Genomic DNA, 25,975 nt, shown 5'->3' with positions numbered 1-25,975 from the left:
CTTTATTTCTGGATTGTAGGACTATGATGAGTTTAGATCTGTCCCCCATATTTTGTACAGTTGGAAGCTTATCTCCATACCATGGTTATATTGTATCTTAAAGCATGTGGATCATGCTTTCGCTTACTTGATATTCATTGTTTTGCCCCAAATAAAAAGTTCAATTAAGTGTAGGAAAATTTGTAAGCACATCCTGTTTCGTCTCTGTAACACATCAGTTTATAGTCTTCCTTCACTCCTCATGTATTGTAATATTATTGTAAATTAGACAAGTACATAGACAGACATTATTTTGTTATCATAGAAGGGTCTTAAAATTAACCTAAATGTTACATGACATAATTTTCTTGGTGAAATGTATTCAAGCTCCTTTCAGGCCCTGAATACGTTGTGCACAAAAATTGTCTATGATATTTAAAACAATACAAGCAACTTTACACAGTTTCTTTGAAATAATTCCATAGCCTCATAAACACCAAATCTAATTCTAGTCAGGTCTATGTAACGACCTCAGATTGGTGTGAATTAGAAGAAAATAGAATCACATGGTTCAAAGTTTACTCTCTATAACGACATGAAACGGTCAAGATTACATCCTCTTAGTTCTATGTCTCATAGATAAACCACGGGTACAAGTATACTTTAATTCTAGAATATAGCAAAACTAACAAAATTTATCAGAAACATAAAAACAATTCTCTTTTAGTTCTATGTTGAAATAAGAAGAGCAATTTATTTAAGTGACATCAGTTGTACAAATAGTGCCCGGTAAGCGAAACCTACATCCGTTCATTTTCAGTGCTAAATGAAGGGCCTAATAGTCTGTGTGCATTAGATACATGTAGAATTGTATTTTATAATCAACTTTAACGATCATTCAGTAACATGCATTGAATCATTCAATAATGCTTATAACGCCCAATTTAATTGACTTAAAAATTGAGACCTTTTTAATAGATTGAAATGTAACGCTTAATTCAAATATACTTGCTAATGTTATGTAGACATATTTTTGTATACCACAGCAATCTGAGTGAACCCTTATCACGAACAGCTTTGTGGTTTATTTTTGTGTTATATCTCTATAACATAAAAAATATATTAAAGTTAACCCTCAAATAAGCATCGAATGATCATGAGATGCTTTCCATCTTCGGTTGGATCTGGCGAATATTCTTCCTATTTTCTAAAGATTTAAGTCCCGTCTTCATATATCTTGTTTTTATTGCTTTATCTATGTTTACATAAGATACTGGACTTAATCAAACAGGTAGAAAAGGTCTATATCGTCATTGTGATAGGATTGACCAATCAGCTCTCAGAGTTCTGTCTACCTCTGTGATATTAACTTTAAATTCAACACCCTGTGTTTACTATTATCTAAAGCTTGACACGGACAGTTCGATATGACGAACCCAGAGGTAGGTCGCTGTTACATTTATCTATAACTGTAAAAATGTTGTATCTTCTACAATTACAGTTTTCATTTGCACTTTGGCAGGCATAGAGACGGCGCTTTTCAATGTCACATGTTTGCGTTTACTGCAATTTATTGCCTGGAATATTTCCAAGCCTTCAAACGCACGTGGTGATTTAATAGATCTTTCATATTCAAATTAGTGCACATGACGATTTGAATGAATTTTAGGATATTGCATACTTTTAAGCAAAGTTATATATGATGTGTTTCAACATAAACTAAAGAAGATTTGTATTTAAAAAACAAACCCTATGCATCTTAAATTAGAATTGATCTTAACATGCTTTAATAATCATGCTGATATTAAGGAAACAATTTTTCGAAGGATGACACAGCGTGTTTTAAACAAGACGATTCGAATATGTTTCAGTAGAAATGATACTGATAAAATGTAATTATCTGAACCTAGATAAACCACTGATAGAACATAGCCTTGTACGTTATCGGCTGTGCGGAGTTTTTGTTTGGGCGGTTAAGTCATTGATAAAGTCTCTTTATGTAGTGTCACTATTAATACGGCACTGAAATCGATAACAGTAGATAGTTTTTATCATTCGGAAAAAACTTTCCCAATCGGTAAATGTCGTGAGAATCCCGTTTACTGATATTCTCGTGAAGAAAATTAAGATGCCAAATTTGTCGTTCAATTTCGCATGGTGTATGCTTTTAGTATATCGTTAACCGTTTTATTTGATAATATCACAGTTTGATAATCTATAATGAGATTGATCGGTTTAATAACCCATTAAACAACTGCGAGGTAAAATATCTTTAATTACTTTAGGATGATCCAATAATTTTTAAAAACACTTATTTTACTGTTTCACATGATGTTGAAAGACAAAATGTGTGCTGATTGCATTTATCGGCGAAACACATAACATATATTTTGAGCATATGCTGATATTATGCAAAATATTTAAAAACTAAAGATTTAAAGATTATAAAATAGCATGTAAAAATATAAGTATAGCATGCAGCGCTTTCGTATTGGACAATTTAGTCGCTTTCAAATTTCATGTTCATTATAGATATCTTGAAATAGGGAGGAAGCTTACTTGATAAAATTCTGAGGCGATATAAAGCAAGATTTGTTACAGTTTTGATGCCATATAACACCGCTATCACATTATTCCCCCAGTAACAGGTTCATGTTCGCTTCTTTCTTCTCGTCATTGTCATTGAACACAAAAGTTGTCCGGAATCTAGCCCAGATTTTTCTACCATTACGAATCATTTCTGGTAATATATATGACTTTAACATAAAATGACAGATAGAAGATACCTTCTGATAGCATTAGCGTTTTAGGTCTACGTGTGAATTTGACATTGATAAGATCGTCGAATGATCCTTTAGATATTCCTGAACTTTATGTATATGTCATATACTTCAAACAGAAAATGATTCTATTTTATTTTCGTGGATGAAAATGTCACGGTTCCAAAGTTCGTAGTTTCATATTACAACAAGAAAAAAATCTATTTATGATTTTTCTAACCATAACAGTATCCCATAATATCGCTTAAATGTCATTCCGTAAAATAACTACCTAGTTTGGTTGTACGGGTATCAAACTTCCTCCTTCTTGGAGAAAATCTAAGCCTGAGACTCAGACGATCCTGAAGCGCAAGCGTCTAGGTCATAGCTGGTCACATTCTCGGCAGATAGTCACAGTATGAACAATAAATTCACTACGTAAATAAACCGATTTCCTAATATCTAAGAAGTTAAACCTACATTCTCGGCAGATAGTCACAGTATGAACAATAACATCACTACGTAAATAAACCGATTTCCTAATATCTAAGAAGTTAAACCTATATTTCTTGTAATAATATTTCGTAAAAGTTATGTATGGCGTGATGTCGAAGATTGACATATTTAAAGTACTATTGATAGATAGTTTTACAACATGATGACCAAGTCATATTTCAACACCATTCAAATTTTTATTGGTGTCATTTGACTTTCTCAACCTCATCGAGACAAAAGTGCGGTACTCGAAATGCTCTCTTCCATATCAGACAATATAGAACAAGTACTCTCATATAATTATGGCTAATAAAACAGGTAATATCAAATATAGGTGAAGAAAACAGAAATAAGGATATGAATACCACGAAATTATCGGCCCTTTTCTAGTTCTCAATGGAAAATCTTGTGTCGATTGAAAACGCAGCGGAAAATTTCCACGGCAGTAGCGATTACCCCACAACATAGCTATGTCAGAGTGTGTGTGTCACGCGAGATAAGGAACCATTTATCATTCACCGCCCAAAATCACTGAAGATAAATATGTTGGTAAAACAATACAATTTTACCTGGATACCAGGTAGTCGTGAACATATTGTGTATGTATTGCTATCATCATTATTGCATTATCAACGCTGAATGTGCAATCGGAGATTGTGACACTGTGTGCAAGAGAGATTCATCAGTCCAGTGCGGACATAAAGTGTCAAAATTGCCTAATCGTCTTTTTTGTTTTCTTGTTGGCTCCCCGTAACAGCGAACTTTAGAATAAACACGTCCTTAATAAAGAAAAAAAGTATCAATGACATATTGCTGATTTCTCTATCCTTTATTCGAGACTTTCATTTATCAGATTAATTTGCATATGTATCTAGATAATATCACTATAAAGTAGAAATTAATGCAGGTTAATACACACTTTCTGTTGTAAGATATATTCTAGATAGATATAACTATTCAGATGAAAGCGATAGGTGTGAGAAAGTTCATCTCTTATTTTCACGATATTAGCAGTATTTGATATTGAATTAAACATGAACATATTGGCATTTAAATAGAATCAAACTTTGAGTCATATGTGTCAAAAAGTGTGGGATGGATATACGTCAAACTTAATGGGGAGATTGTCGGAAGTGATACCTATAAGCACAACTCTATTCGATTACAAAAATTTTGTTTTTTTAATTGTAAATAGTGATACGGTCGCCTTCTAGCTTGACGTTGGAGGGAATTTTGCTTTAACGCAGTCTGGGGTCGCGGTATCGAGTCTAGCAGGCGGCACACTACTCTCGCCCTGTTACATTCGGTGCCGTAGCCCATGACAATGCTTTAAAAATACAAAAAAAAAACCAAACAAAAGTCAAAGTCTATTAGTAGATAATTTTGAAACAATATGATTTGGAATAATATTGCGTCGCAGTTAACTATGTTGTCACCGGTTCTTCTTACAAATTGTGACACGATAATTTTACGGCAACGGGATTCCTCCATAGAGGATCACCGGCTACTCCGAAGACCTAAAAACCCTTAAACATGTATATTGGTCCCTTATAGATAACAAGTGATAGAAGGAGGGGGATTTGTTATCTTTTTGTGGTAACATTTGTTTCAGGTTTTGGGTTTCGTTATTAAATGTGTATGCTATCTTAATGTCAGCGTCATATTATATATTTTTATCTCTCGGTTTGCTTTATATTCCTATCGTTTCTTCGAAATGGTAAATTTGATCTAATCTGGTCCTTCAGTGAACACTCATTTATTTTTTCCTGACTAACCAACGCTTATTTGTCCACTTTTTAGTTTAACTTATTTACTTTTTCTTTTTGTCCAAGATTATTTTTTCTGATAAACCTGCATTTCAATTAAAAAATAACAAATTGATACTTCATGGACATCCATGGGTTGTGAAATTATTATTTTCAAATTTCTTTGTGCTTAGATGATATGCTTTACAATGATATGGGCCAGGTATATTTGCACTTTAAGATAACGTGGATAAATGAGCTGTATATCGGTTTGTTTACGTATGTTACAGGATGTTGAGCGCGGTGCGTGGGGGAATCAGATCCAGTTCTTCCTGTCCTGTGTGGGGTATGCTGTTGGACTCGGCAATATCTGGAGATTCCCCTACCTTTGTTTCAGAAATGGAGGGGGTAAGATTTCTTCTAGCTTGAACTTACCTATCGGGGATATGTATATAATAGGCCTATAGGTAGCTGATTTGACGGTTGTGTTTTTCATTTAAATTCAACCATATTTCTAATTTAACATGTTGAGTATAAGTTGGGGTAAAATGATGGAATTCAGCCAATATTATACCTACCATATTCTTGATTAATCGCACGATTATAAATATGTCATATTTTGCAGTTATGATAAAAGTCACTCCTTTTGGTTCCAGGCGCTTTCCTTATTCCATACGTACTCATGTTGGCGTTTGTCGGATTGCCCGTGTTCTTCCTGGAGTTGGCCTTCGGACAATTTGCTTCCTTAGGGCCACTGTCTATCTGGAGAGTTAACCCTCTCTTCAAAGGTAAGGCGATCTGAATATACCTCTTCTGTACTCTATCAAGCGTTATTTGTTGAAAAATATGGAGGTGTGAAGTTAAGTGGTTAAAATATTTAACCATTACCATCCATTTATGCTCTGGAACAGTTGCCATGCTTTGACGGTATTTTTCTCATGCTATTCAGAATGTATTTCCTTAACCTGTCAGGTTCTAAAAATACTTGGTAACTGTTAATAAAGCGTAAAAAGGACAAGCGATAAACATAAAAAAAAATTTTAGGTTACGTATCATGACAAATCATTTGTATAGCCATGTACTGACATTTTCCATGTATTTGTACAGGTATTGGGTACGCGTCCGTCTGTGTGTCCACAATGGTAGCGATCTACTATAACGTTGTGATAGCCTACGCTCTGTATTACCTACTGGTATCCCTGGTCAGTTTCGACAGTGACGTACCATGGGCGTCCTGTGGTAACCCATGGAACTCCGATTACTGTATCACCAATCTCACGCTGATAGAGGATGGCATGAACGACACAGAGAAACTCAGCATACAGCTTGGTAAGTATTCTAGGAGGTAAATGATACAGAGGGAAATATAACATATTTGGCGTATTAATGTTTATCATATATATTAACCCTAAATACCTGTATAGCGGTCAAATCAATGCTCATTTAAGTCATGGAATAATCTCGTTATTTTCATCATTATGCCCCATTATCCAAAAGACTTACAACAATCTATTTATGCTGCAGCTCCAGAATTATTGATATGTCTATAAGCTAATTGCAATGGTATTAACTTATACCAACCATAGCGCCATGGATATTGTTTTACGTTCTATGATGATTATACGGTACGAGTTTAAGGGATATTTAAAGTTTTATCAAATGCATCTTTAACAGAACGAATGAACGTATCCTGCATACAAGAGACCATCCCGAATTACGGACTTCCATACGAAAACCTTACGTACGAGTTTACCAAGAAGAATCTCACTGACTGCAGCTACGAGAGCCTATACAAAACCTCAAGCGAAGAATATTTTACGTAAGTTATCATTGTATCTGGTTCATTTAGCATGTTATTCTCGGCCATAACTAATAGATAGCTGGCTAACGCCGTGTGTGTGCGCGAACTTTCTTTGCAGGACCTGGGGACCAGGGAGTCGTGGATTTGCTGTCGTAACATCAGAGAGGCGCCACCGGAGAGTTTTCTAATGCGTTTCGCCCTCTTTTTACAGTAACTTTGTATTGAGACTGAATGACGTTCACGACATTGGAGGTGTTGGCGAAATCAGCCCGAAATTGACAGTTACTCTGCTTATAGCTTGGATATTCATTTTCTTCTCTTTGATGAAAGGCGTCAAATCGTCCGGAAAGGTTGGTTCGGTTATATTGTATTCATACACCAACGGCTCACACAGTACCTGATACGTATTGCCTGCTTTGGTAATGTGTTTGGCGATATCCTTATTTCAGTATTCTTGCACATCCATAATCCTGCACCCTGCACACCAGTATTTAACCATTGCAACGACACTAAGGTTTGTATGTCAGCCAGACTAGGAGTGAGTTGTGAGGAATAATCTAGATGCTTATAAAATACAATTGATTTATTTTACATCGATTGAAAAAAAGGTTATACAACTTATGTAAATCATTTTCGATGACCCGAATTTAAGGATGAATAGGGCCTTATATTGAGACGAAAACCGGAGTGCTCGGAGAAAACGCACGTGATTAGAATGTGATCCCTGCCATTTTTCAAGACCTTGCCGCGGATCGAACCCCGGCCGTCTAGGTGAAAGGCTTAAACACTACACCATCCGATCATCTAGATGTTGAACTCATAATCTCTTTCTGATGAACATTTTTACATATTGTTATATCGAACACTATCTTGTTTGATCCTTGTCATTAAATTCCTCATAAAACAACCTAACATCTCTTTCAGTGCAGCTCTAAAACTTTGGATCCAAGTTGGGCTGTACCGAAACCTTACCATTCGATTCAGTGGTGTTGATTGTTTTCTGTTGAATTCCAGGTCATCTATTTCACGGCCACCTTCCCATATCTGGTATTGGTGACTCTGCTGATCCGAGGAGTTACACTAGAAGGCTATAAGAAAGGGATAGAGTTTTACATAATTCCCAAATGGGAAGAACTAGCGAATCCAAGGGTAAGAACAAGGAATTATCACCCTTTCTGTGAAAAACATGTTTCTTGATTTTACAGTTAATCGTTGATTAATAAATAATCAAAGCGTTAATTAAAATCGATCCTGAACAAACAAACTATAAATTATTAATTGTATATGTTTAACTATTGTATCTGTTCCATACTTTCTCTTCTTTACATTATTCTTACTAACTTGAATGCTACTTTTACAGCCCTGGATAGATGCAGCCAGTCAGATATTCTACTCCTTAGGTCCTGCATTCGGAAGCCTTATAACAATGGCCAGTTATAACAAATTCAAAAATAACTGTTATAGGTGAGTAGGTAAAATGTTACATCTTTATAAATAACAAGAGGCCCATGGGCCTTAACGGTCACCTGACATCCAATAGTAATTTGCCATTTAAGGGCCAACATAATAGCTATGATGGACTTTAACACATGGTGTGTTAATTTTTTCCCTTCTATATTCAACACAGAAGCTGAAGTAAATATGAATGGGACAATAGGCTATTGCAGTAAGTCACTATGACGTATGGTCAGGTGACCTAAAAAAAGTAATAGTGACCTTGACCTTGACCTGTAACTGTATCTTGTCGAAAATATTATGGTCCTTTAAATTTGTGTGAAGTTTGATCAAAATAACTCAAGGAATGAAGCCGCTAGAGCACTGAAAAGGATTTTCTAAAAATAGTAACGGTGACCTTGACCCTGCAACTTTGAAACTCAAACTTTTTCAGTCCTTTGTATTTGTGTGCAGTTGGATCAAAATCACTCAAGGAGTGAAGCCGCTAGAGTGCTGACAAAGAAATTATCTAAAAATAGTAACAGTGACCTTGACTTTATTCTTGCAATCTTCACACTCAAACTTGTCCGAGCTAGAGTGCTGATAGGGATTTTCTAAAAATAGTAACGGTGACCTTGACCCTGCAACTTTGAAACTCAAACTTTTTCAGTCCTTTGTATTTGTGTGCAGTTGGATCAAAATCACTCAAGGAGTGAAGCCGCTAGAGTGCTGACAAAGAAATTATCTAAAAATAGTAACAGTGACCTTGACTTTATTCTTGCAATCTTCACACTCAAACTTGTCCGAGCTAGAGTGCTGATAGGGATTTTCTAAAAATAGTAGCAGTGACCTTGAACTTGACCTAGCAACCCTGAAACTCGAATTCGTCCGAGATCTTGTTAATATTAAGCTACATACAAAGTTTCATCAATCTCGGTTCACATTTACTCGTTATCGTGTTCACAACAAAAAGTTAACGCACGACGGACGACGCACGACGGACGACGACGGACAAAAGGCTATCGCAATAGGTCACCATGACCTATGGTCAGGTGACCTAAAAATAATAACGACTTCTCAAGTTATATTTTGTTTGCTTACGTATTTGCTGAAGAATGTTGATGACATCAATCACATGAGAATATGGTCAACTGCTAATTTGTCAGGCTAGAAATCTGCTAAAATATTACCTTCGAAATTTGGAAGACGATTGATGTAAAGCAATTGGTTAATATTGTTTTGCTGACATGATGCATTCATGAAGTCATGAAGGACATATTTTCAGTAAAATTGTGTAAAGAGTATATCTTTCATCTATCAATACAACATAAACAAAAAACAGTAGACTATAACTAATATTCTAATTGCGTGTGAAATTTTAGGGACGCCATCTTGGTAGCCATTATTAACTGCGGAACCAGTATATTCGCGGGATTTGTGATATTCTCCGTGTTAGGCTTTATGGCTCACCTGACGGGAAAGGAGGTCAAGGACGTCGCTACTACAGGTTTGTATTAGACTCCTAATATTTTGTTTTCTTGATTTAGTAAACAGATATAAACACTTTCTGATAATCATTAATCAGCAATCAATTAATACAGAAAAAACATCAGCTTACACAAAAAGGCAGTATATATCTGCACACCTTATAAAAGAAAATACCGAAAAAAAGTTTTGGAAAACGCATGATGTATTGGAAACCCGGAATAGGATAATATTGCTATAAAATATCAATAGGGGTAAAATAAGAAGTGATTACAATGTCAAAACATAATACAATGATCATATATATTCTTAATTTTAATGTTATCCTACAGGTCCTGGCCTGGTATTCATTGCCTACCCGGAGGGTATCGCTAGAATGCCTTTCCCTCCCATCTGGGCATTCCTGTTTTTCTTCATGTTGCTGCTTCTGGGAATGTCTAGCCAGGTAATTTGAGATATACAATTTGCTTATTGATGTTCTTGAACATTATATTTTTTAATATTTGTAATAACAGTAGCTACAAATTAGTTCATATTATAATCATTTGTAATCTTTTCAGTTTCTCGATAATAGTGTAAATAAATCAAACCTGCATTAGCGATCATTTTGTATAAAGACCATCCTTATAAGAAGACCACATAGTAGGTACCGAATTGGTCAATTACAGCACAATTTGACCTTGGTAGAAAGAAATTGTTTTGCACCTGTACTGACTGTACGTCGACATTTACAACTACCTTAACTTTTAATTTCATCTGTCAGTAGATCTAGATTATGTGTTCCCCTAATTTTTAAAGTAGCTATGAGTATAAAACAATTCTCCACAGTTTGGTATGGTGGAGGGCGTTATTAGTGCCTTGTCGGACGAGTTTCCTGGCGTCCTACGGAAATATAAGACATACTGGGTGTTGTTTGTTTGTATGGCACTTTTCCTCCTGGGCCTAACAAACGTTACACAGGTAAGTATCCGCTAATGTTCCTTCCTGAAACGATTATTAGGGGAGGTAACGCAATCATCCGATATTTTCCTCTTAATTCGCTATGATGGTCGTCGAAAGGGAGATATCTTATAGTTGACACATTGGTTCTAGACGTATAAGGGTTACCTGATTTGATACAATATTTCATCTAATTATCAATACAATTTCCTTTTGCAGAAGGAATCTCATACTAATTTCCATATTTAGTTATCGCATGATATTTGTATACACAAACTTAAGAGTTATCGTTTTCGACCCTGTTTAAACTAGTGATATTTTGTATGCCTGTACATCAGTTCTTCTGTGTACTTGAACATAACTACTACCATATAATTTAATTCGTTGATAACATTTGTTCCTATCCAGGGTGGTATATTGGTGTTAACACTGATGAACGATTACTCCGGATCGTATGGAATCCTGTTTATAGCTTTCTGTGAGTTGGCGGCTCTCATGTGGTCCTACGGTAAGTTAATACCCCTTCACGTGGTTGGTAGAATATCATATAAACACTAACACTGTGATACGATACTGGTTAACATATGTATCTGTTAAATCAAAACAGGTAAATTAAAATTACATTGCATCCATTTATACAAAAGTAATTGATTGGAGAGTTTCTCATATAAAATATGCTCAGGTACTGTTAGGTTTTCTGAACAAAAAATGAATAAATGAACAAACGTAATGTGTCTGTTTCGTTAATAAGCCTCCCTCTGTGAAGCAAAAGTTAAAAATAACTTGATTGACCGATAGGCCGCGTTAAGGCCCTAAAATGAAAAAAAAACATATCCAAAACATAATTCTAAATCTTTTTAGTGGAAAGTTATAAAAATGAAGAAAATAAAATATTACTTACTTACGTTAATATAACGAAAAGTAAACTACATACAAACCACACGTATAGATGGAACATGTTGTGAATGAATTTTAATTGATTCATAATCCTTTTATATAATATCAATATGATAAACATTATTCTATGTATGTTTGTAAAAGGTTTGACGAATTTCTGTGACGATGTTGAAATGATGCTCGGATTCCGACCTAACATTTTTTGGAGAGCTACATGGGCAGTGATATCACCTTTAATCATACTGGTACGCATCTGACATGTTCTGAGCGAAATTTAAACCACTGTAATATATATAGATGCAGCGACTGTGTTAGTAAATGGATCTAAAACTTCTGGGATTATACTTCAGTACAAAAAATTCACTAAACCTAATAAATTCGGAAAAATAATTATTATTCAAAATAAGGTTTCTCTTGGTACTTGTACCTCAATACAACAGTCGCTTTAGTTTTTATTTGATTTATTATCAATAGAAATATTGATTAAAAAATCCAAAGAAAACAAAAACAATTGAAAAATATGATGTTTGCCTCTTTATGTAATACTTCCTCGTTTTTCTAAATAAGTATTAATTATTCCAGGCTATTATCGTGGCCTCTGGGGTAAATAAGTATTACTTATTACAGGCTATTATCGTGGCCTCCGTGGTAAATAAGTATTAATTATTCCAGGCTATTCTCGTGGCCTCTGTGGTAAAGTTTGTACCCTCAGCCTATGGTGATTACGTGTTCGAGGATTGGGCACAAGGAATCGGCTGGGTAATGGTCGGACTACCGATAGCATTGATCCTCGTGGTGGCAGTAATCCAGCTGATAAGATACGGGGTATGTATGACAAAATAAATAATTATTTCACGTGTTTAGTACATCTTTGAGATGAATGAACGCTGTATTTTGGTGAGTTGCATAACAATGTTGTGGAACTGATCGACAGTACATTGTACGTTACCTACGTCGTTTGGGTATCTCGACATCGACGTATTAGGTTTTAACATAGCATTTGATGATATTTTTTTGAAATTTTGAATTTCTCTTTTGAAGGGATTTAAAGAAGCAACAACTCCCTTACATTCTTGGGGACCTGCTGAGGAAGAGAATAGGACAGGGAGATATTCGGAGGCGTACAAGCGAGCCAACGAGGAGTATCATGGTGCTGAAAATAATGGCTATGTTCCAGAGGACCACATGTCAATGAAGGAAAAGAACGGTATTCCTCAAGTAGAAATGACAGAGATCACGATGGATGACAGACTATAACTGTGATACTACAAAGGGCGCTAACTTAACAGACATTCTCTAACAATAGCACAGGCTTCAGCAATCCAGATATTGGCTATTGAGGAACGTAAACAAAGCATTTTAATGTATGCCTTCAATATCATATATTATTGTTGAAGGCTAGTTGCCTACCTTTGCGTTTGTGATATTCTGCGCTCACCAATTGCGTATTGTTATCATCAGTTAGTCATTGACAATCTAATCCAACAGGGTTAAGACATTTCTGTAATCATCTGATCCGGTTGAATGATAAAGATTCTGAGAGGTATTACAATCTAGCCTTTATTAAGTACGTGGTGTAAAATTGTGCTAATTCCTTTTGTAGCATTGTTATCTGTTACAATTCCTAACATTTTATATTTACAATTACAATGTGTAATTCTATGCCATTAGAATACGCAATCGCATTGTTTTGAAATGATCAGATTCGATGCTTTTTATATTCAAAGAAAATTAGATAAGATAATTAACAGTTCAGCATAAAAGAGCCAGATTATTTTTCTTATATTAAATTTTTATGTATCGATGTCTTCCAAAGTCTAAAAACATATTGTTATTTTATCAGGCAGGTTGTAGGGCACTGTAAGAAATAATTGTAGGGGCATTTATAAACATTTAGTTAAAACCTACATGTGCATTTTATCTATTATAATATGATATTATTCAAGTCTCTAGCTTTAAAAAAAACTAACACATTTTCAGTACTGGCAGCATAGTGTCTCCCGAAAAGGATTCTGAAATATTTTAAGAATGCATCATTAAGTTCACCATGTATTTATGCACTATGTATTTACTCTCACACTATATTAAATTGTGAATCGCAGTAAAAAGTTGCTGGATATTTTTTTCACTGTAATTTCAGACAGTGGATATTTATTTGTTCAACAAGGACAGCTTCTGTATCATTTTATATATTTTGACATTTTACCTCCAAGTGTGTAGTAAATTATGCAGTATGCAAAAGTAATTATTAAATATTGTGCCAACAAGTTATGCATGCTAAGTATGCATCCTACAATGAAGCATTTTAATGATTGTACGTTGTGATACAAGATATCAGATATGACAATTAAATTTTGATTATATTCCTGGCAAAATCTGTATTCATTAATACAACTACTATTATAAATGCTACCAGTGATATCACTTAAATCTGTTGGGACGAGGCGGTAGCGAAACGGTCACGTAATCCACCACTATCTAATAATACATTTAAAATGAAAAGAACAAACAGCAGAATGTCTACAATTGGTGGGACAAATCCCAAGCCATCGGCACTTAAACAGGTTGTCAATGTCTTAATGCAATTATGAAAGAACAGACCAAAAATGAACCGTAAACAGTAAATAAATACGGATTGACTACACGGAAACAAATACATATATTTACACTTGCTAGGCTTGATCACTATACGTAAGTACTAGCCGATTTTGTTTACCATAACTGCATGGTAACATTGAACTCTGAACTTGCGTATGAAAATGTTCTATGCAACGTAAAGGGGCTACTTTAAAAAAAAAAAGCAACACATGGCTTTGTTAACATTTTGACGCAACATTACGTGAATATTGTTGTTTTTCGTAGAATTTTGAAAGATGTAAACAATACATATATGTTTTATATTTGTATATGATACAATCATTTTAAAAATTAACAATTGTATAAAGAAACGGGAAAAAATATCCGAAAAATGATGGATGTCAAATGTAAACATTACCTCTGTGTCTGTGTCCTACGATCGAGTCTTTGGGGTTGACGGATGTGAGACCCTCTGACAGAGCTAGGTCAGTTATAAACATATTCTCATGTCTTTGTTCTTTGAGAATTTAATCATGTGTATTATAAAACATGCACCGCTAGTAGGCTAATCCACGTGTTGACAGTTACGCGTCACCACAAATACATTGTATCCATCGAACACAAGTGAAGTTGTTCCATCTATCGATGGCGATGGATCTAAGCGTAGATTAAATAATCACATGGCTCCGAAGGATGTAATATCGTCAAGTCAGACGACAATCTCAAACAAAAAATAGCTACTTGAATAGCGGTGTTCGACAACTTCGGCAAACTCCAGTGTGTAAGCGTGCATCAGCTTCGCCTCGCTGCACAATAACGGTCACCGAGTTCACACATGTGGCCGAGTACAAATACTTTATGTTATTACGAAATATATTAACTTTTAGCAAAATTGAATACCTATTTAAAGTTCTGATCTGATTAAATAAAATTGTCTCTGAAATTTATTTTGTTTGTCATGTTTATTTTACACTAAAATATTGAACTTTTTTGTCGTCGTGGATGAATAATTCTATTTTACGTGAAGAGTCATCATTCGCTGTTCAATTGAGTAAGCTCCTCCAATTTTTGACCGACTTTTATTGAATAATTACGTCACTTTGAACTGACGATTTTATTGCATCAAATATAAATAAAAAGTCGTGTGAGTGTAAATATAGGGATTGGATTTCGTTAACGCGCCCCATAGAATATATTCTTAGAGGAATTGCTCCATACAAGCATGGTTAACATAAAAACGAAATCCAATCCCTATATGACAGTAGTACCTCGTACTAGTAAAAGTGAATCAACGAAACCAATAGTGATAAAGCACAATTTTATTATCAACTGTGAATATTATCAATATACAAACATAAAATATAACATTATTTAAACGTGACGAATAATTGAGGAAAAGAGGAAAACCTAGTATGTGATGACTGTACATGTATATGGCTTGAAAAATGAAGATGGGTACTGGTTGTGAGTGTGAATATTGACAAAACACTATTTTTACATTAAGTATAGTTATATAATACATTGATAACGCCTTATCATCATATATCTTATAGCGAAGTCTTAATGAGTCTTATTGTATCGAATGAAACATATGATACACCATATTTAACTTCGCTGGTCTTGTCAACTTTCAAGTAGGTTTTTCGTTAAACTTGTAATGATATGAATATCCAATAATGTAAATATGTGCTGAAGATTGATCATATGATAGCCTGCTTACTAAAATATCTACAAACCAAACACAATGAAAACGTATGTGGCATCTGAAAGCACATTGACGCTGTATTTGTAATGTTTTAAAAACAAATGCATTTTTTCAATGTATTAACAATAAAAGTGAGAAATAGATTACTACAGCGTACATTAAATTAAACAGATGTAAAACAATAATGGCACTTTGTGTCGCTAAATGTTCTCCACATCGTCTGGTAGGGATCACTAAAACTCGACATGGTGTAGCCGCTGTACCTATAAATAATAGGTATGAAGTTATAAGTGTCCACACTATCCTAGGGACTGAGAATATGTTTATGCACAATCCAGTGAGTTCACGATAATACAAAATACAAAATAAAACAACGTAAATGAACAACGAATGCTGTATGTTGGAGCAGCTTACTAATATCGCATTGTTTTACGTATAATATGCATCATTACTTCTGCTTTTCTCATTTGATATATCACATTTATAAATGTACACCAGAGTCCCTTTGTGTATTACTAGGCTTTTCTTAGATCTTTTACCTACTAATAGGTGTGCCATTTACCTTTTCCCCCGCTGAAAACCTATCATTGTACAACTAGGCTCACCTGTTCTATTACTAGGGCGCGTTCCGTCGTCTACAGAAGCAATCCTTACAAACATCGCACACAGTCGAGTCAGCTAGTACTTTAGACGAGTAGAACGAGGTCGCTTGTTTACCTGAACAGAAATCATTTCGTTTTATAGAGGTGTCATTTAATGCAAAAATATCGTTTTATAGAGGTGTCATATAATACGAAAATATCAAACCTATTAGGTCATGATGGTACTTATATGAAACTGGCAACCAATACATAATAGTTTTATCATATATAAGTTAAAAAGCTGTCCAATAGTATTTATCAATTTAATTAAACTTTAGTTTGTTGGATACTTTGAATTGTGAATTTATCGACAGTTACTTGCTGAAATAACAATAATGTAACTTTACTTAACCAGCTTTCTTCAATATGAAAATTATAATATTCTGTATAAGTTCACTAATCCGATACCAAGCACTCATTGTGGTTTCGTTAAACATGAACCTAATGAAATAAAGGTGTGATATTGAAAATTACTAACTTGTGTCATAATAATCGTATATCCTGATTGGTGCGGGTTTCTGCTCGGCAACCATATCTGTCCTTACCATGTAAATACTGACACACTGGGCCTCATTGTTAAACTAAAACAAAACAGAAATACCGTATAGACCACATACTACTTTAACTGACATCTTCGGATAAAATATTGTATGCAGTATCAAGAATGATCCATTGATCATTTTATTAGTTTGGAGAGGAATCGAGACGGGAATCTTGACCAATCAAAGTTCATGAACAATTGTATTATCGTGTATACCACCTTTTTACATGGCGACCTGTCTAGATTAAATCATATATGAAAGTATTTCTCCATTTTAACATATATACCGGTATCTATAACACGTGTTACATGGATTTTCAATCTGGGGTTATAAAGACCCGGATGTTATCAAAAATCGACACCACACAATATGCGTTGACAGACATTCGATATAATATTAATTCTAAAGTTTTGCTCACTGACCCACATGTTTGCACTTTTTGTTCGCAATGCTAAATATTAAGTACGTTGGATGGTTAAGAATTTTGCAAATAGCGTAATTATTTTGGACTAGATGTAAAGTCATTATGTCTGCACCTTAAATCGATATCTCTGATAATGCCGGAGAGTTTTCAGTAACAGTACCACATACCTCGTCAAAGTAAAGAACAAGGCCTCTAGTAGCAGTCTCCAGGCGCTTGTATTCCGGTGCCCTGTCAGTATTTAGTGTGTCAACATCCGGTTGCATACCACTAGGATAGCCAATCTCTATAATAGACATACCACTGGCACCTTTCCTCATCCACCTGTGTACAAAACATCATAACAATATAATTATTCGGTATGCATATTATTTTCATGAAGCATCTCACTATCATAACATATGGAATGCATTCCATACCACATTCTTATCGAATCTAAACAATACTCATACAAAACAAACTTAACAGCATTCAGAGACATAAAAAGATAATTATAGGAAGAGTTGAAAATGAGGACAGTAATTCAAACTAAAGGACTGGATAACACAGAGTAGCATTCAATAAAAAACGAATAACTAAGTAGCAAGATAAAATGCCATGCAAGGACTTGTGTGCTCACAAGCTGTTATTAGATGTACTAACAAGAACAGATACACAAACAATATTAGATATACTAAAAATGGCAGTATTTCGTGTTTATGAAAGTCAAAGTATGGAATATGCAGAAACAGGAAGTTCAAATATATTTGAATAATCATGTCATAAGTTATACAGGTAGACACACTGACCGTCCGCAGACTTGTACGAGGAACCCTGTCATACTCTCCTCCTGAAGGGTCACGTTCACATCAAAGGATTTCGTCTTAAGGTCATCCATCACATTAAAGTAAGTCGCGATCTGGAACAATTATACCGACAACTAAGTATACAGGAATCGGTTTACATGTCTAAAACTCTAGTACTGAACTTTCTGTTTCGCCATTAGACTGAACAACTTAGACAATTCAACGAACAATGATTCTCATAATTAAGCATACATGGTTTCGGTCAAGAGTCTTTAATCGAATTTGTAAGATGTAGTTCTTGACTTTTTATTTTGAGATTAAAGAAATTACTTTATAGATGATTTCATGGTATAAAAAGTAAATAGACTAAACTTATACAGAAATTATTTTAACATTTACATTTACTGACATGTTCTGACATAATCAACCTACCTCTACAACAGCCATTCCAATTCCTTCGGCCGAAATTTCCACAAGTCGTACATTTTCTGGAATCTATTGATATCGAGAAAAAACAATTATGTCAGCAAGTGGTCTCAGAAGCTACATTTGTCATTTTTCCAATTAATAACTGATGTATACATTGACACTATTTCATATATTGATTGCAACAAATAGTAATTTGATAATGTATGAATCTATTCTTTATTTTTAGGTATCATCTCTAATATTGTAGGGCGTATGTAGCTATTCATCACTTTTATAATAACACTCACTCTTCAATATCCATATAATATGTGCAAATTGACACAAAATCCTAAAATGATATTTGCAATCGTAAATATTGAGGTTTACATATAAACACATGGTCCACTTACGTCTGTAGTTTGGAACATCAGAGCATTAGCTGGTGACACTTGGAATTCGTGTATCACAGCTTGATTTTCCACATTTTTCAATTGTACTCTCATGTTGAAGTCGGGTTTGTAAATCAGCGCTGCCAGATCAGCAAGAGATTGTAATGCAATGATGGTATCCTGTAATTATATTTAATTAACTCTTCCATCATTCAATATCACATTTTACCAGTAAAACAGGTGTAGCTTACTGTATAACATCTTATTGTCGCGTACGATTCAATTTTACGTATTTCGCTAATGATCATAAACCGCGAAAATGTTGTGAGAACAGAAACAGCAGAATCATACCATTCAAAAGTGTAAAATAAATAACCGCCGTGAATAATCGTTAGTCATAGACTACATGGCTACAAGTTTCGTTATTACGGTGTGACTAAAGTTGTAAATGAAAAAAAATCATAAGAAAATCATTCTTTTGTCCAAAACAAAACATACTTCTCTATCTGTTGAATATTGAGTATTTTATCTGTATAAGATAATGCAAGTTATCTTTTAATATTGAGAACTTTATCTGTTTACTATTGTAAACTGAATCTATTGAACATGGTGTACTTTATTTGTTGAATATTGTGAACATTATCTGTTGAATATGGTTTATTATTTGTTGTGTACCTGAGTAGATGAGAACCCTCCCTCTGGATTTCTTTGAGCCGACAGCCATTTCAATATAAGTAAAGCGTTATCTGTGTCGGCTCTCTTGCTGTAAATCATCATGATATATGACGTAAGCTCAATGTCTATGCCCTTCGACTGTACATGGGGTGGACGCCATCTTCTGTAGACAACCTGTGGCTCTTCCTCTGGCCGTTCCCAGTGCATCGTTCCATCTGTTTCAGACGGAACAAAATTTAAGTTGGCCACATTTATGTGATACTATAAAAGGATTTATTTTAGCGTAGTCGAATTTTAGCGCAAATGCCGAAAACTAGAAATTATAATCTATTAGCGCGGATATAAATCAATACCAAAAATACCCTTTTACAAAGTTAAGCCCTGTACATGAATTACCGCTTCAAAGACAGTGCGAAAAGCGCTTCAAAAAACTACCGCTATAAAAAGTACTTTCAGAGTGAATGATAATCTGTATAAAAATATGCAAACAGTGTGTAAAGTGATACCTTAATAATCGGAGGAAAATAAAATTCACGAATTATTCACGATGGATAGAAATAACAGCTGTATGTAATATATATGAAATAGGTCGTTTACAGATTAAGCTCTAACAAAATTAAACAGAAAGACATAATTAATCAATAATAATAATAAATTGATATCAAAATGATTCAGAGAAAACTTTTATCGTAAAATAAGACATTTTCCTGAGTTACTAACCCTGTATTTTGGCGTTTGTTACTATGGGAACCATGGCCTTTTCAAGCTGTGGACTTCCAGCCAGGGACAGAGCGTATCCTATGATGGCCGCCTCGTAGATATCCACATCTAATGGCGACAAAGACATTGCCTCCGCCTCATCCTCTAGAAACTGTACGGCAAGGGCTGTCGCGTTGGCAACCGCCTCTTTCACCTGGTATCGTAAGGTATCAATTTAGACATTTAGCTCAAAATAATAAAGGACTGAGTTATATAAAAACATAAGATATCTTCAATATTGATTAGAGGCTCAGATATTATATCGTAAGATATAGTAATAATACTTCACATGTTTGGTAACAATGATGTGCGATGCGAGAATTAGACTTAGATTAGATTATTTAAAAGAGCTTCAATATAACAAATTACATTTTCAAAATCATTTGTCAGAAAATATTCGAAAATCCTACAGCTGCAATATTTCTTCATTCGTATATTTGTATCATATTTAACTAAATATAAATAAACTGCCTATTGAAGATTTTATTAACCTACCCCGGGGATCATTTCGGCAGCTTCAATCATTGCTATGACAACGAAGGCTGTCAGTGAGGACTCGCCGGACGCAGATCCGCCCTGTAAAACATACAAACACATTGTTATACTTTACCGATTTAATGCATTTCTACCCCGTTTATAGTTTAGTTCTGTACACATTTTACTTTTGCTATTTCTCATGTATTATTCGTCTGAATAATCGCACAGGTAGAAAAGTTTTCAAACATACCGTGCCTACGGTAACCTGCTGTACGTACCTGCATGGCCGAGTGGAGGACTTTTCCAGGCTCTTTAAATGTTCCGTTAGGATTTTGTTGATCGACCAACCAACTGACTGCTTTCACAACAGCATCGTTATCTATCGTTATCATATCAGACGCCTCGGCGAAGGATTTCACCACAAACGCTGTCAACCTGTCAATGGAAAGGTGCTACACCCTTATAGTGATCAGGTCAGAGAAATAGATGATCGTAACAACCAGAATTGGATAATGAAAAAACCAGCATATTCCTACCAAGATTTTACGAAATTATATCTTGATTAAATTGTAGAATGTGTCTTTCATGCAATGGCTAGATGTAATATCTGAATATCGTAAAACATCACAAAATATCTTAAAATGCACATTGGAAACACCTTAACAAACTATGAAAAGGAAAAAAAAACATTAGGAAGAATCGCAACATAAAAAGAAGTGAAATCTAAAGAAATAATAGAGAGAGTGAGGGTACCGCCATGGGACAGAAGGTTCATCCGTTGAGCGAAACAGAAGTCAACACCAGAGAATAAAGACAATCAACAACTACATAATGTCCAAGGACATATTAATAACTTATAATATACGAAATACGGATATAAAGGCAATTTTAAAATTATTAAGTAAATAATACTGTAATTAGTAACGTACCAGGTAGTTCCGGATTTGTCACTTTCACCAAATGCACTAAAGGATCCGTCACTGTGTTGATAGGTCATTTCCCTCTGGTAGCCTTTAACACAAAATAAGACATTTAGTTTGTGTCTGGTAGCCTTTAACACAAAATAACATATTTAGTTTGTGTCTGGTAGCCTTTAACACAAAATAACATATTTAGTTTGTGTCTGGTAGCCTTTAACACAAAATAAGACATTTAGTTTGTGTCTGGTAGCCTTTAACACAAAATAAGACATTTAGTTTGTGTCTGGTAGCCTTTAACACAAAATAACACATTTAGTTTGTGTCTGGTAGCCTTTAACACAAAATAACATATTTAGTTTGTGTCTGGTAGCCTTTAACACAAAATAACACATTTAGTTTGTGTCTGGTAGCCTTTAACACAAAATAAGACATTTAGTTTGTGTCTGGTAGCCTTTAACACAAAATAACATATTTAGTTTGTGTCTGGTAGCCTTTAACACAAAATAGCACATTTAGTTTGTGTCTGGTAGCCTTTAACACAAAATAACACATTTAGTTTGTGTCTGGTAGCCTTTAACACAAAATAACACATTTAGTTTGTGTCTGGTAGCTTTAACACAAAATAACACATTTAGTTTGTGTCTGGTAGCCTTTAACACAAAATAACACATTTATTTTGTGTCTGGTAGCCTTTAACACAAAATAACACATTTAGTTTGTGTCTGGTAGCCTTTAACACAAAATAACACATTTAGTTTTTGTCTGGTAGCCTTTAACACAAAATAACACATTTAGTTTTTGTCTTTTACTTTAATGGCCCATCGACAACAAGGATTTTTGGGCCAACAATAGAGCATATATACTGATTTAATCATATGTATGATATACTACATGTAAACACTTAACTATGTGCTTTATAAATCATACAGTGTACAATTAAGGAGATTTGCTCTCATATATGTATTGTGAACACTGAATTTGTAAAAAGTTTCGTTATCAAATAATTAATCTCACCTTTAATCATGTATTGTCTGGATTTAGCATCAATAGCCGGAGTCATGTTTTCGGTGACGTTCAGATAACGGCGGACAAATATGTTAGGGGCGAAATTCAACATGTTTTGTTCGCCACATCCGTAGGGCATCTTCAGGAGCTTCTCAATGCCATTGATAGATGGTCCCATGACATCACCTGGTAAGGAATGTCATAGTAACAATAAGATATGAAAAGGAGAGTGAAAGAGTGCACTCATCACAATACCTGGTAAGAACCATAGGCAAAATATTTCTAGAGACAATTTTTATACTTAGTGGATTTAGACATATATATATACTTAAAAAATGTCGAATCAATGAAAACATTCAGCAGCAAATACGCACCGATAACAGCAGCGCGAACGCGCTTGGAACCGTCAACGGCATGTTGAGGGAAGTCGATTGGGACCCTGGTCCTAAACGTGGTAGCGGAGGAAAGGTCAACAAGGACGGGGTTGTTAAACTCCTCTGGGGTACCTTCAGGCTACAGGAAAATAATGAGGTAGTTGTTTAAATCATCGAGTAAAAGGCATCATCCATTTTTTTTTTACTATTATTTGGAACTTATCGGTTAGCATTAAATGTATATGCATTTCTAAATTCTAATTACAAGAATACGGATTTCTTTGAATTAAATAAATTGAAAGTATTTAGGGCTAGATTGAATATAATAATATCTAACTAGATCATTTTAATATCAGATGTCAGAAAATTGAATATCGTCATTCGTGAATTAATGTTTTTAAATAAAATTTTAAAAGAAAAATTATAAAAGAAAACCATACCTCTACTCGCAATTTCCTTTCCACGGCGTCAGAGAACTTCAATCCAAAAGCATTGATTTTTATTTTCAAATCTCCAACTTTTCTAGGTATAATTGGGAAGAACGCAGACGAAACCTTTCCACTTTCAACCTGTAAAGATAATGAAAGTGTTGCTACGTTGAATACAGTACATGCACAGACATAAATATTTAATTACAAGTGACTACTTCTATAAGAATTCCTAAAAGTATAACCACAAGTATTAGCAAAGATCAGTTATGAGTTTGTGTCCAGTTTGACCTTCGTTACACTTGCTATGCCTTGTACTCACCCACATCCACCTCCCTACTCTGGTGGAGTAGTCTGTCCAGCCAAACTCAGTAGAAATGACGTTATTTATGTCTGGGTTGTTTTCCATGACGACCAAGGTCTGTAAAATATCTTATATAATTAGAATCAATAGATCAAATACACATAAGTATTATATCCGATAGAAAAGGTGATAAAAACAAACAAAAATGATCTGTTGTAATCAGTAGTTGAAATATTTGTACTGTTTGCAAGTGAAATAGGATTTCATTATGCTGATACATTATGTATCAACTCCATATAATACAGAATTCCGCTTACTTACCCAAGCTGGTCGTCTGTAGTTGAATACGTCCACTTGTAAGACAAGTAACTCTCCTCTTACGACGGAATACGGAAGGTTCATTCGAATAAAGAATGGCATGAACACTTCCAGCTGCAAAGAAAATCAAACATTGCAAATACTGTGCTTAAATCGCATTATAGATGTGAATATCCAATATATTTTACATTGGAAATTAAGAATGGTTTAAATTATAAAATTTTCTGAAGACAAGGTATTCCCCTTTAATTGGCTACCTTGTCAGAACGTATTTACCAAATTATATTTAACGCAAGTTATAACTCTTGAATGTAGACTAAAACAATCTTTCATTTATATTTCAAGCACAAAAGAAAAGCTATATTTCCTTTTAAACTGATAATTGCCAACTCCGTAGTATAAAGATTTTTAAATTCATAATTCCGCCGTAGCTGGTACCAAGTCCTTGCTGAGAAATTAGAACGGGTACGGACTAGAGTAGAGTTTGTAAAAGCAACCAAAATCTTGACTTTAAACAACCAAGCCATTCAAAACGTATTATTAACGATGATATAACAGACAAATACAATGAAGATGTAATTTGAAAGTATATCTAATCAACTCCAGTTTTAGTTATCAGGATGTAATCAGCTAAATACGTACGTTTGATGGATTAGGTGAGAGACCAAGTTTTAGTTTTCATGATGTAATCAGCTATATACGTACGTTTGATGGATTAGGTGAGAGCCCAAGACCAGTGTCCTTGTTGACAGCGAAAGCTGTAGCTACCCAGGATGTAATGGTGTCAGGAACGGTCACAGAGAGTTCTGTTTGTCCCGTGGTCCTGTCAACACGTAATGACACAAAATGAGTGCTTTATTAAAGTCAATGCTATGACAAGAAAACCTTCTGGTGTTATTTTTGTATGTCGTTACATATTTGTAGATAAAATATGTGAACAAAATTGAACAAATATATTAAGTCTGCTCGTTACATTGAATCTAGTGGCTTATAGGTATTCGGTTTACATCTTTATAAGGTAAATTCTTACATAGTCACTAAGTATTTAAAACAAAATTTTCAAAAGAAAATAAGATATAACATAACATATATAAATAAATATGTAACATATAAAACGTATTCATTATGAAATTTATAATCGATGATGTGCCTACATTCACGTAATATCTCATTAACTTACCCAGACGACACACTTTCCCATAACCAGGTTTCAGGGAACTTTTTCCTAACTCTTTTCACGTTAGCTACCATTGTTGGTTTGGCCGCCTTGGCCGTAGATGAGCTTCTCATCATCATCACTCTCCCACCACCGCCACGAGCAACATCGTTAAACATGACTGGTCGTCCGATCCCTATAGTATTAAATAGTAACTATGATAGAAAATTACATACCCCAACTGAATGTTTTCCCATAGCCATGTTTCTGGGAACTTCTTTCGAACTCGCGACGGTTTTTTCAGTTCCGATCCTTGTGGCTTGCTTTTTTGCATTGGCGATGGTGCATTTTGTACATCCATATCCATAGGCGAATCCATGACTTCCATAGCTCCAAAGGCCATCATAGGAGTGTCATAGAGCCGGCCATCCCCTTATAGAAAGCATTAAAACTTGCGTAGAACAAAGCATGTGCAAGTATGCTTACTAAGATTGTCTATACATTACTTCTAAGAAACGCAATAGTAGCGAAAGCAAACTACAACAAAAGACTACTTT

At 34.6% G+C, this 25,975-nt stretch overlaps 2 protein-coding genes across 6 annotated transcripts in view; one reads left to right on the top strand and one right to left on the bottom strand.

Moving 5' to 3' along the window:
* Window positions 1-1,380: 1,380 nt before the first annotated feature.
* LOC138327572 (sodium-dependent proline transporter-like) lies at window positions 1,381-15,054 on the top strand. Of its 2 annotated transcripts, XM_069273767.1 has the most exons (15): window positions 1,381-1,421; window positions 5,269-5,386; window positions 5,635-5,766; window positions 6,086-6,307; window positions 6,653-6,797; window positions 6,991-7,129; window positions 7,794-7,928; window positions 8,140-8,243; window positions 9,596-9,720; window positions 10,031-10,143; window positions 10,527-10,658; window positions 11,046-11,145; window positions 11,679-11,779; window positions 12,207-12,359; window positions 12,576-15,054. In XM_069273767.1, the coding sequence occupies exons 1-15, from the start codon at window positions 1,407-1,409 to the stop codon at window positions 12,789-12,791; spliced, it is 1,950 nt and encodes a 649-aa protein (XP_069129868.1). In that variant the 5' UTR covers window positions 1,381-1,406; the 3' UTR covers window positions 12,792-15,054. The 2 variants fall into 2 exon arrangements, with proteins under 2 accessions (XP_069129868.1, XP_069129867.1); XM_069273766.1 differs by lacking the exon at window positions 1,381-1,421 and having other exon boundaries at window positions 5,218-5,386.
* A 361-nt stretch (window positions 15,055-15,415) lies between these two features.
* The window catches only part of LOC138327571 (CD109 antigen-like), a 32,760-nt gene continuing 22,200 nt past the window's right edge, over window positions 15,416-25,975 (bottom strand). For 3 of the 4 annotated variants that reach the window (XM_069273761.1, XM_069273762.1, XM_069273765.1), the window contains 19 exons: window positions 25,655-25,850; window positions 24,968-25,085; window positions 24,266-24,376; window positions 23,963-24,061; window positions 23,653-23,781; window positions 23,213-23,351; window positions 22,848-23,024; window positions 21,843-21,924; window positions 21,192-21,348; window positions 20,932-21,012; window positions 20,398-20,590; window positions 19,678-19,892; window positions 19,024-19,182; window positions 18,638-18,700; window positions 18,209-18,318; window positions 17,591-17,744; window positions 16,936-17,038; window positions 16,422-16,533; window positions 15,416-16,079 (listed from right to left, as the gene is read on the bottom strand). In XM_069273761.1, the coding sequence (XP_069129862.1) occupies window positions 16,433-16,533; window positions 16,936-17,038; window positions 17,591-17,744; window positions 18,209-18,318; window positions 18,638-18,700; window positions 19,024-19,182; window positions 19,678-19,892; window positions 20,398-20,590; window positions 20,932-21,012; window positions 21,192-21,348; window positions 21,843-21,924; window positions 22,848-23,024; window positions 23,213-23,351; window positions 23,653-23,781; window positions 23,963-24,061; window positions 24,266-24,376; window positions 24,968-25,085; window positions 25,655-25,850 (2,387 nt within the window). In that variant the 3' untranslated portion in view covers window positions 15,416-16,079; window positions 16,422-16,432. Of the gene's footprint in view, window positions 16,080-16,421; window positions 16,534-16,935; window positions 17,039-17,590; window positions 17,745-18,208; window positions 18,319-18,637; window positions 18,701-19,023; window positions 19,183-19,677; window positions 19,893-20,397; window positions 20,591-20,931; window positions 21,013-21,191; window positions 21,349-21,842; window positions 21,925-22,847; window positions 23,025-23,212; window positions 23,352-23,652; window positions 23,782-23,962; window positions 24,062-24,265; window positions 24,377-24,967; window positions 25,086-25,442; window positions 25,615-25,654; window positions 25,851-25,975 lie in introns of all 4 variants that reach the window. The other variant, XM_069273763.1, reaches the window with a different exon arrangement.

Source organism: Argopecten irradians, chromosome 7, assembly GCF_041381155.1.
Source record: "Argopecten irradians isolate NY chromosome 7, Ai_NY, whole genome shotgun sequence".
Taxonomy (NCBI): Eukaryota; Metazoa; Mollusca; class Bivalvia; order Pectinida; family Pectinidae; genus Argopecten; species Argopecten irradians.
The sequence above is the reverse complement of the archived record's forward strand: the minus strand, read 5'-3'. Positions and strand labels throughout refer to the sequence as shown.

What these genes read in the sequence shown, in the direction of transcription:
- LOC138327572 (XM_069273766.1), top strand. Translation starts at nt 5,233, where the DNA reads ATGAGCTGTATATCGGTTTGTTTACGTATGTTACAGGATGTTGAGCGC. An exon ending in TTCAAAAATAACTGTTATAG is followed by an intron (nt 8,244 to 9,595) that starts GTGAGTAGGTAA and finishes GTGAAATTTTAG; the next exon opens with GGACGCCATCTTGGTAGCCA. An exon ending in TATCACCTTTAATCATACTG is followed by an intron (nt 11,780 to 12,206) that starts GTACGCATCTGA and finishes TAATTATTCCAG; the next exon opens with GCTATTCTCGTGGCCTCTGT.